The following is a 12,079-nucleotide window of genomic DNA, read 5'->3' on the forward strand; positions in this document are numbered from 1 at the left end:
TTATCTATATACAGTTTAATTTCCAAAATTTTTGACTTTTTTTGAATTATTTATAGACCACTGAAATTATCGATTTTTTATGAGAATTTTTTTTTGTAATGTCGATAAAAAAAATGTTGGATAACCAAAAAATTTTGAAAATTTAATACAAGGTTCCTTATGAGTTATTCTTATTGTAGCTAAAAAAAAATAAAAATCGTTAGTTACATTTTTTTTTTATAAACGTTTATAGTTCAATATTTACGAAATCTACCGAAAACGCGAAAATTTGTAAGTAATTTTGAAGTTGAAATATCATAAAATTTGTACTACACTATGTTGTCCCTAAGTTTTCCTTCAAAGTAGCTATAGTAAAAACTCGAAACATTATTATAGAAAAAATTTTAAGTGCGTTTGAATTTTAAATTTTTACGAAATAGCGTAACAATAACGATTTATCCTCAAACGATTTTAAATATTTGTTAATATTCAAAAAGTATAAGTCGTAGATACTTGAAAATTTTACCAGTAATTTAGATTGGCATTTTCTTTACATGATTTAATTTTTAAAATATTTTGACTTTTTTGAGCTATTTATAGACAACTGAAATTTTCAATTTTTCTAAAAATTATTTTTTGAAGTGTCGATAACATTTTTTTGGCCCAATCAAAATACTTGAAAATTTAATACAAAGTTCCTCATAAGTTATTCTTATAGTGATCAAAAAATTTTAAGAATACATAGGCACAATTTTTTTTTTATTAGCATTTGAAGTTTAAATATTGACAAAAATTCGTTAAAACCATGAATATTTGCAAACTATTTTGCAGGTATAATTCATAAAAATTAATAATTAATTGATTAACCATGACTTTTGCAAATGCGTCCTAATTGTAAAATAAAATATTTGTTTCAAAATAGAATGTATGACAATATTTAAATATAATATATCCTAGATCTCCGTTCAGAATCGTTTTTCGTATACAATGATACCTATCATTGCATTAAAATTTAACCTACCCTAGTCCGAGGTTCACCCCACCCCCTAATGTACAGCAGAGTGGTACCCACTTGCCCGCTTTATCATCAAAAAAAAATATGTGTTTCATTTTTTTTCTTTAAATATGAAGAATAGAAATTTGTGTTCACGTTTTTTATAATATTCCATAGATAAGAACTTTTTACCATTCCTCGTCTCTATACTTGAAAAGGAATGCGTTCCTTCCCAAAATAAAGTTATTTGACCTTTTTAGTTGTGCAGGCCATAAATTTTGTAAAAGATACTTTAAGATAAGTTAACTGATTAACTTACTTTATAAATAAATAATATAAGCACATAAACACAAATAGTCAATAGATAACTATAATATGCATATATCAGTAATTAGAAAAACATACTGTAGATACAAGAAATAAAAAGATATTTTTTTTTTTTTTTTGTATAAGAAGTTAATTGAATTTAACTTAAAAACAAGTAGGTAGTTAAAGACCTTAAAGTAAAAATAACTCATACAATTTTTAAAAATATTATCCTCTCACGAAATTACGAAAAATTCAATATCAGAATTAAAAATGAATAGTTTTAGCCATAAATTACTTTCAACATTCGATTTATTTCTATACTTATTAAAAAAAAATGATAGATTTTAAAAGTCTTGTTTACATAGATAAGTTGCGGAAAAGCCTATTAAGTGTGTAAGTACCTACCTACAATTTTAGCAATAGTTTGAGTCTTGCCAAGCCAAGACTCAACCAGAATGGAATTTCGATATTGATGCCAATCGGCACGAATTGAAATTTGTCGACTTTGGATTGGGAACTTTTAGTCTAATTAATAAATATAATTTTTGTTTAGATCAATGATGCTCATTTAATTTCTTTTAAAATAACCTATTCATATTAGTGATATAAATTTAATAGTGCTTTCTTAAAATTAGGTCAGAATAGATAATTTTAGCTTTTATTTAGTTTATAATTAAATTTATAGATTGATATGGGATTCACCATAAAACACAAAATATTTCTTAAAGGTGCTGTGGTCGTAGGTTTGTCAAACTCTGTTCAACTATATCAACATTTAATGTACATATTTATTCAAAGAAAGTAAAAACAAAATAAAAATGAAATGAAACCTTTGTTTAAAATTTATTTATCTTCAAAAATGAGTTTCTTATCAACAGGCTAATTCAAATTTTTCCATGGACCACCGTTTGGAAAACTACACATAATATATTATATTATATAACATATTAAAATATCCAAATGATATTATTAATTTTTACTTACATGTACCAACTAATAATAACTTTGAATTAAGGTTATATAAAAAAATTAACTCAAATATATAAAAGAATCAAATAAAAAATTAAATTTTATTAAATTTGAAAAATATAAATTAACAATATATATTGATAACAAAATATTTTAGTGTAAAATCTATGCTAACATCACAAATTATATCCGCTGGCGGATTGAAGTCTACTATTGTGTTTGAGCATGAACATAAAACTCTTTTTGATTCCACCAACAGTTTTTTTTTTACCAAGTGCTATAAGCCCCTGTTTAGCTTTTGCTCTCCAACAATAATATCGCCATAAAATGAAATTAGCTACTATAAACAATACAACTGCGAGTGTTGTTAAAGGTAAAAAAAATCCAGTGAAAAATCCATCAAATGTTAACGTCTCGTTTGAAACTTTTGAACTTGTTGCTAGAGATTTTAACCAAATATACTTATTTTCATCCTTGTAAGAAGGGTCAGTTTTTAATCTTTGTGGCTTGTAATCATCACTAAAAAATTAATAAATTAAATGAAAAATAAATTTGTTTGTTATGTAAATTTTTAAAAACTAATAACCTGTTTGCTGAAATATTAAGAGCAACTGTCTTCGCCAAATCAATTATAACACACAACGGGATAGGTAGTTGTGAAATACCAGAATCACTTTTCCTTATCACTTTAGAGTATCTACAATTACATTTGAAAAATATATATTAATTCATGATATTTATTAAAATATAAATAATTGTGTCATCTAACTTGTATAATTCATTGTGTTCAAGACGTTCAGTTAAATAATGTGTAGTATTTTTGTTATCGATTTTAACATTATCCTCAAGAAAAACGTGTGGTAGTTTATCAGTAGATATATATTCCATGATAGCATCTAACATCCAATAACAATCTAAAATAATAATTATGAGAACACTAATAATTCTTCTAAAAATAAATTAAGTTATTACTTATTACCAATTTCAATATGATTACTGTCCAGACAATTTGAATCACCATAAACAACAATATGCCCTGAAGATTTATAAAAGCCTAAAATAGGTACATCAACTTCTCTTCCACTTTTATCACCTCCTAAAATTTCTTCACCTGTATTTAAATATTTGTTAAATTATAGTATGATGTAGATTACTAAGTTATTCATGTACCACATTAAATATTTTAATTACCTTGATTTTTTAAAGTTTTAGCAACAACAATTCCTTCATTTGGAAATGATGTTATATGAGTGCCTGAAGAATAATGTACTTTTCTATCACCCATTTCATATTCTCCATAATAAACATTAGAACCTAGAGATATACCATAAGGCTCTAACAAGTCATTTAAAGCTGGTATGTTTGAGCCACCGGTAACTGGCATCCACCATTGCTTGGTATTTTCATCAAAAAATTTTATCTTAAAATAAAAATAAAAAATATAATAAAATAAAAATAAGTAAATGAATAAATTATGTACTTTTTTCATCACAGAAACATTATACCAATCTGCAAAAATAATAACTGATAAATTGTAATTTGCTATGTCAGCTTCAATTTTTACTATTTCTTCGGAGAAAAACTCTTCTTCAGGATCTATAACTAACAATGCTCCATAGTTAGTAGCATTAAAGCATGTATATGGTTCACCCAGTACTTCAATATAATAACCAGAACTACGTAAATGTTGATATAAACCCTTAAAAATTAACAAACCATAAGTAAAATTTCTTTAATACACATTAACAATATTTTTCATTGTATAAAGACTATAAAGTATTAACCTTAAAATTTGTATGTATATGATCTGCATTCCAGTCTAATGGGTCATTTTTTACATTTAAATTGTCTCTTGGAAAATATCCTGGAGGGTACCTTAAGTTATGATACTGATCCCAAAGGATTCTTCTTATTCTTGGTGGAGGAGGTATAATAGCAGCACGTAATGGCAAATTAACCGTGTAATTGGTATTTGCTGATTCAATTGTAAGCTCAATGTGACCAGCAACAGTTCCACTCCAATCTTTAGGTATAGCTTGTGATACAGATAGTGCAATAGCCATCCAGCCTGACCATGGCCACAATGTCTGAGAATAACGAATAGTCACATCTAAGTAATGTCCATTGTCATGGGAATATGGATACCAAACTGGAACATCAACAACTTTTCCAAACACTGCCAAACCATTGAGTACAGTGACATTGACAATTACTGGTATACCACTATGATATAATGGTTGAGTGCAATAAGGCCACATATATTGACATTCAGTCAAATCCACATAACTATAAATATAAATATATAAGTTATGACTTATGAATCATTTAAACCAACATAATATACTAAGTTCCACTTTCTAGCCAATAAGAAAAAAATTAGTTTTATTTTATTTAACTAGTCATATTAAAACAATCTGATTATTATAGAATTAACTATAAATTTGATTCTATTTTAATATATCTTTATCTTTAGCCAACGATTCTAATTACTATTTCTGGAAATACATTTTTTTTTTTTTTTTATAAAAGGTATTCAACAAAAATTTAAAAGTTTCAATTCACTTTTGCTTATATTAAGACATATTTTATTATCGTTAACTATAATTTATATTTTATATATTATTGCAAGTGGCTATGATTACTGTGACATATTAATAAAAAGGTACAACTATACTAAGTAATTTAGATGATATGCTTGATTATGGTTATTCAAATTTATTTACCTATTTAAATGTATCTTTTATTTAAAAAAATATAAGCCTTCCTTTCTTGAATTTTATTAAACTTCCATTTTTTTTTTTAAATATTGACATTTTAGATTCTTATAGAATAAATGTGGTTTAATTGTTTGGTTAAGTTACTTATAAAGTACTACACACTAATGTTTTATTTATTGAGAACAAAACCTATTTATTTTAAATTTTATCAAAATTAAATTTATAAATAAAATTATACTTAGCATAATGATATTATTATCCTACTTAGAGATTATCATACTGATTATCCATTTTTAAACATTATAATTTTAATAACTTTCAGTTAAAATCCCTTTAGAACTTTTTCATTTATACCTTAAAAGATTAAACTTACAATAAATAAAAATTCTTTATATTAGACTGTTTTATTAATACAACTATGGGGTATCTTTCATTTTATTTTAGATACTAATTATTTTAAAACAGCACTAATTTTTTTAAGAATATTTCTTTAACAAACTTTTAAATTGTTACAGTTAGTAACAAACAATATTTTTACTATTTTTTTTATTGTTATCACTTTTAAGTTTTTTAATATTTTGAACAACAGAAATTTTATATACCAAACCAGAATATTATTTTGAGTATTCTCATCTATAAAAATCAAATTTTGGACAAATAGTTCATTAGTTATAATTTATAAGTATTTAAAGCTTAAATGACCAACATTGTACAGAGTATTCTTGTACCATCTCACTCTGTTCACCAAGACTTCTCGTCAAAAATTTGATTTTTATATATCAAAATACTTTTAAAAATATTCTGCCTTTGAATAAAGAATTTAAAAATATATATTTAAAAAAGTTAAGAGTATACTACATTTACATGCAGTGTCTCTGTCTTACAAACATTTAGTATAACAAATTGTTCTTTCTGAATATTCTATTTAACTTTGTCATGTTTAATATTGCAATGAATTTACCTATTAGCATATATAAAAGAAGAATAAAAACTAGTGACTCTATTAGGCCTTTTTTAAAAATTTTATTTAAAAGGAATTATGAACATTTTAAAATATACAAACAATATAGATTTTTAAAATGCTCATAACTCATTTTAAAATAAAAATTTTAAAAAAAGCCAGAAATTCACTAGTTTATATTCTTACTTTTAATATTGATAATAGGTAAATTCACTATAATATTAAATATGGCAGAGTTAAATGAATTATTTAGTACAAACAATTTGCTTGGCTATGCGTTTGTAAGACAGATACACTACATGCAAGCGTAGTGTTTTCTTGATAAATTTTGAAATAGTGAATATTCTAAGATATATAGAACACTCAATTTATTTGAAATAATATAATTCATACTTTGATTATATAATTAGTAATTAGTAATTAGGTACTTGATGGTTGATTAATTAAAATAATTTGTATATAATAAATATTTATTTGTTTGCGTCAAAATAAATTATAAGAGGTAATAATACTTATAATTTATATTGGGTACTCATTTAAACTTGACACATTTGGTATTTATCAGAATATGCCACTTTTGCAATTTAACATTATGACTAACACAAATTTTTTTGTAAAGTATAATATCTTATTACACCTTTTTTGTTTAATCATGATTTTTCTATATAAAGTTATTTGGGAAATTGATATTTTGTTTCTAGCTATAATGTTTTTCTTAATTAGGTAAATAAATTATATTTTTCTTTTTTTAAAAAAAATAGTAATTATTAAACAATTAATTTTTCTACCTAGGACTGAAACTGACTTGTGGTATGTAACTAGACAATACTTTGTAAGCTTGCAAGAGGTCTAGTTTTCCGTGTCCTTGTTCAAACATATTGACACCTGGTAATCTTTGAGAACTGGCTAAAAGAGCTTGCTTCATACTTGCAGGATTGACTATTTTACCTTGGGCCAATATACCACTAAACATATCATAGTAATATACAATTATTTTTTTCTATTTCTGTACTTTTATAATTGTTTTTTCTACCTAATTAATAATGTTACAGCCCCAGCTACAACAGGTGATGCAACACTAGTACCAGAGAGAGTTCGACAACCTCCACTCACACTTGATCCATGTACATCTGTGCCATAACTAACTATATCAGGTTTCAGACGACCATATCTAAAAGAAAAATAATGAATGGAGAAAATGTTTACTATGAACATATATATTATAAAAATATACCCCTGAGGTAATTCCCAAGTAGTCATTCCTCGTGATGAAAATTTGGCAATATGATCATCGAAACTAATCCCACCCACTCCAATAACATCCATTTGATCAGCAGGATTATTCAAGGTACTTAAAAATTACAGTATTGATGTTTAATAAAATTCTTGTAAAAACATATCCATACATATCATTTATATACATAAATCCTCACCCATACAAAGGTCCATCATTACCAATGGCCGATATCATAATAACTCCATTAGCAGTTAGTTCCCAAACTTTGTCAACAAAAGGTTGATCCATAAAATCAGGACCACCAATACTCAAATTAAGGACATGAACTTTTTTCATAATAGCATAATTAAATGCATCTAAAAACCATGATGTATATGAAACCTACATAATGTTTTTGTTAGTATTGTTTTTCTTCAACTGTATCTATATTTTGAATTCTCACTTGATTATTAGTGAATACTCTGAAAATATGTAAATCTGCATCAGGTGCAAACCCAAAACATTCACGGTTTGATGCTATAAGTCCTGCTACAAATGTCCCATGACCAAGACCATCATCCAAATCTCCGTCCCCTGTCCAATCAGTTCTCTCAGCTACTCTTTTGAAATGTGGATGAGAGATACTCAAACCAGTGTCAAAAATTGCTACTTTTACACCCTTGCCTACATTAATATTAAGTACATTAAATAAACAAAAAAAAAAATAAAAAAAAATTGTTCATGTAATTCTCTACCTGTAATACCTAACCGCCACAAAACATCAGCTCTAAGAACTTTGGTTATTTGAGAAGGAACAGCACGAAGTATATGTCGAGTTTTATATCGTTTGTTTAGTTTTTGCCATAATTTAATATCCTAAAAAAATAATAATAGTGAATCCCAACAAACGTTAACAAATTAAATTACACAATTATCATAGAGTTTATTTAAGTAATTACTTGGCCAAGGCTTCTTCTATGCAAAAGCACTTTATTTTCAGTTCCATTTAAGTGTTCATTTAAATATCTTTGTACTAATCTTTGTGGGGTTACTTTTTTAATTACTGGGTGATTAGTCAGTGCATCTAAGGTTTTTAAGGTATAACATTCATCAACCTAAAACATTGTAAATATTTACAAATTGGGAGTATAATATTAAATTTTTATAATACAATTAAAAAAAAAAAAAAATGAAGGTAAAAATATATTTTTTTTTTATAGAGTTAATTATTTGTTTTTATTTACAAATAAGACATCAAAATCACTTGGATATTGGCTGGCAGCATTTTTTCTCTCTAATATGTTCCAATTGTTAACACCAGAAGATTTCAAAGCAGCCGATATGTAATTGTACCTCGTTTCGTTTAAGTAATATCCATTGAAAGTCACAATATATTCTAGCAAAAATACATCAATAGATATGATAAATAACAATATTACACTATTAAAGTACTTAACAATTTTTAATAAAAAATATTCAATGAATACTACTGCAGCATGCATAATACAGTGTAAAAAATTATAAGGCTATCCATAATATAGGTAGTTGGCACGCATACAACTAAACGTCAATGCGATAATTTGTAAGTAAATATCAGTCGGTGTATTCTGTGACCGTAAAATATGTCCGATTCTCGGTCGGTTTCAAATATAACAACCAAGAATATCAAACATATCTCACGAATCGACAGATATAATAGGTGTACAGATAATGTATTATATTATCAACACCCGTGGACGGATAACATTATGTCGTTCGAGGGTGTTTACGGTTATGGAAAACACGTTACCTTGGTCGACGACGTGTGAATCAAACATCGAGTGGCACACGGCGAACCGTAGGCCGAACGTGAGGAAAATCAATTGAACGGTGCGCAAAACTGACATAATGCATTTCGGGAGTGTCAGCGTCTCAGCGGTGGGCGAAGGAGTAACTGGACTTGGTGAACGAATCTTATTGCTTAAATATAATTGTTATCATCGTGTCGTTTTGTCAATGAATTTACGATTGTTGTGTTTTGTGCGGGCGGAGGATTGATGGAAAAACGAAAAACGGAGTGTAAAAGAGAGAGAAGAGGGTGTTGGTACGTGCGAGACACCGGTGTGACGGTGTGAACGGCAACGGCGACGACGGCTGAACTGAACGCCAAGAGGGTTTGAAGAAGACTGAGCGAGGCGTAATGGAATTAAAAGCGAGTGCGCGCCGCGCACGAAGTGTAACGATGACCGAATATACACGGCAACGAACGCGTACAATCGCACGGAGCGCCGCAACGATCAATAACACTCGCGTTAGTCGTATACACGGTGCGCCGTGCCCGCGCCGTGTCGTCCACCCACCACACTGACGGCGGTGAGCCACGAAGGGGATGGATCGGAGACGCGTGGAGGTGGACCCGGCCGCTGTGGAAGCGACTGTGGTGGTGGTAGTGGTGGTGGTTGTTTCGTCGGCCGATGATGATTATGCTGCTGCTGCTGCGGCGGTCGGTGCTGACGCCGTGTCGGTGGTGCCGACGCGACGGCGGCATCGTTGGTGTCGGGTGAAAGGGGTTCGGCGGCCGGTTGGCGTCGGCCGCCCCGGCGTCAGCGGAGGGAGACGGTTTTGGGGCGCCGAGAAGATAAGGACCGTCGGCGGATGCTGCGTGCCGTCGGGATTTCAGACTTTCAGTCGTCGTGTTGGCGCCAGACTGGCAGGGTCCAGTGCGGATCAATCGCCAGTGGCCGCAGTGTTGCCACCACCACCACCGCATCGTTGTTCCTTATTCTTCGTATAATTAGTAAAGCTGTGGTACGCAATATTATCATAATATAATATGTCGCTCGATTATGATTTTTTTTTAATTGCGCATTCATGCATGAAACAATTATAGTACCCAGTAGAGTGCTCTTTTTTTTAAAAAAAAAAAAGGATAGGCATTTTGGACTGTTTACTAGCCCCGTTAAAACAAAATTGTATTTTCGCATTTACTTCCAGGTTTAATAACTTTTAAATACTGAAATAATTCAACACAATTTTTAGATATACTATAATTTCAATAAAACAACACTTTTTCCTTCTATTGCACTTTATATACGTTTTATCGGCATTGAAAAATATACTCCATATCATTAGACTATTCTTCTAAAAAATTGAGTGTTATCATTAATTTTATTTTAGAATATTTACCGATATTTTACTAATATTTTAGTAATTAATTTACTAATTAAAATATATATTTTTAAGTAACTATTTAAATCGTACTCAAAACACATTTCGTGACGTACCTACTTAATTGTAGGTGCGAGATACCTGACAACTTCTTAGCGTTAACTTAACAGTATAATACATTAATACATTTAATTGCCAATAACACATTTTCTACTGTTTTATTGTAATTTAATGAATGTTAAACCATATCCTACACAAAAATATAACTATTCTATATTAATTTAATTAATTATTTTAAAAACGTAATAAAGATCATAAAAGGTATCATTTTTTATTTTTTATTCAATGAAGTTAAAAAAGAGTTATACGATTAAAAGATCACGCTGTGGTCGTATTAGTTAATACTTAAACTTGCCGTATAATATTCAATAGAAATTATTCATAATTTTATTTTTACATTTTTGAGAAAATATTTTCTATAATAATTACGAGTATTATCTCGATTTGTAAAAAATATATAGCTTGTAAAACTATGCATTCATACATATGTAATATTACGCACATACATAATACATATATATATACTTCATAAACATTTTAATATTAGGTATTGTACAATTGTGTAAATAATTAAATTAAACAATCCGATATCACTATATTATAGTAATAATATGTTTAGAAGTACCGGTAGAAAAATGAATTTAAAAATTTAAAAAAAAAGTCAATAAATATAAAGTTGGAATTTGCAGTCTATTCTGTTTTTTTTTTTTTTTTTTTTTTGATGAATAACTATTCAGAAGTGTTATACTTGCAGAGAGCTGCAGCAAAAAAATACCAAATAAATTAACTTGAATGTGAAAAAATCAATAAATATAATAAAAAACTCAAAAATAATTTAACAACTATAAAAATGCATACACAATTAAAAAAATTTAATACTATAACAAAAAAAAAAAAAAAAAAAAAAAATGAGTAATGATTTAGGTACTCATGTCTCACAAATTTATGCATTTCAAAAATAAAAAAAAATGAACAATAAAATTATTTAAAAATAGAAATTACAGACTGTAGTTAGTATGGTTTATAGTGTTTATACTTTATATAGTGAAAGTTCCTTTAACAGACACCTTCAAATATTAAACATTTTTTTTTGGGAATTAGAATTATATTCATTACGTATATATAGGAAAATATCTAAATAAAGGACACTCTAATAAGTAATAACAAACTCTATTATCGTATTTTAATCATTTTTATTGTAAATTTAGAATAATTGGAATGTCTAAAAAAAATACTATGTGTGTAAGCACTGTAAGCTATATAATTTTTTCATACATTTTTAAATAATTAATATGTTTGTGCATATTACGTATATCACTATTACATTGAGTAAATATTGTAGATACATACATAGTAATTAATTGATATATAAATTTGTATTATTTTTCTTTAAATATTAAATAGTATTTCAGCGATCAAAAATGTCTGATAATTAGAGGACTACTATATTAGATAATTAAGTATAAACTATAAGTCAACATAATAATTAAGATCAGTGCGTGAATAAATTCAGGTTTTCGGTTTAAGTAGGAAATAGCTTAACATCAGTTTAAATATTTGAATTTGTCAATTATGTACAATAAATATCCAATTTCATCAACATTTAACTTCAAATGCATAAACGAAAAATTATGTGATTGCATAATATTTATTTTTAAGACTTTCAAGTTTCAGTAAAAACTGCTCATTAGGAATTTTGTATTAAATTTTAAAACCGGAACTATAAA

General features: G+C 27.7%; 1 protein-coding gene across 2 annotated transcripts; it reads right to left on the minus strand.

Annotated features, from left to right (window-relative positions):
* Positions 1-2,378: 2,378 nt before the first annotated feature.
* LOC112599189 (membrane-bound transcription factor site-1 protease) lies at positions 2,379-9,410 on the minus strand. Of its 2 annotated transcripts, XM_025346008.1 has the most exons (16): positions 8,935-9,410; positions 8,390-8,541; positions 8,105-8,260; positions 7,901-8,021; positions 7,609-7,829; positions 7,363-7,547; positions 7,164-7,280; positions 6,963-7,100; positions 6,718-6,894; positions 4,036-4,537; positions 3,732-3,950; positions 3,443-3,671; positions 3,231-3,362; positions 3,021-3,165; positions 2,838-2,948; positions 2,380-2,770 (listed from the first exon to the last, which is right to left on the minus strand). In XM_025346008.1, exons 1-16 carry the CDS (start codon positions 9,029-9,031, stop codon positions 2,428-2,430), a joined length of 3,045 nt encoding a protein of 1,014 aa, XP_025201793.1. In that variant the 5' UTR covers positions 9,032-9,410; the 3' UTR covers positions 2,380-2,427. The 2 variants fall into 2 exon arrangements, with proteins under 2 accessions (XP_025201798.1, XP_025201793.1); XM_025346013.1 differs by lacking the exon at positions 8,935-9,410 and having other exon boundaries at positions 2,379-2,770; positions 8,410-8,517.
* Positions 9,411-12,079: the final 2,669 nt, after the last annotated feature.

The sequence above is a fragment of the Melanaphis sacchari genome, unplaced genomic scaffold (genome assembly GCF_002803265.2).
Source record: "Melanaphis sacchari strain LSU unplaced genomic scaffold, SCAv2.0 Contig0_pilon_pilon, whole genome shotgun sequence".
In the NCBI taxonomy this organism is placed as follows: Eukaryota; Metazoa; Arthropoda; class Insecta; order Hemiptera; family Aphididae; genus Melanaphis; species Melanaphis sacchari.

Coding starts and splice junctions, on each gene's coding strand:
- LOC112599189 (XM_025346008.1), bottom strand. CDS start 9,031: ATGTCAGTTTTGCGCACCGTTCAATTGATTTTCCTCACGTTCGGCCTA. Junction 7,830..7,900: donor GTGGCGGTTAGGTATTACAG/GTAGAGAATTAC, acceptor ATATTAATGTAG/GCAAGGGTGTAAAAGTAGCA. Junction 3,166..3,230: donor CAGTAATCATATTGAAATTG/GTAATAAGTAAT, acceptor TTATTATTTTAG/ATTGTTATTGGATGTTAGAT.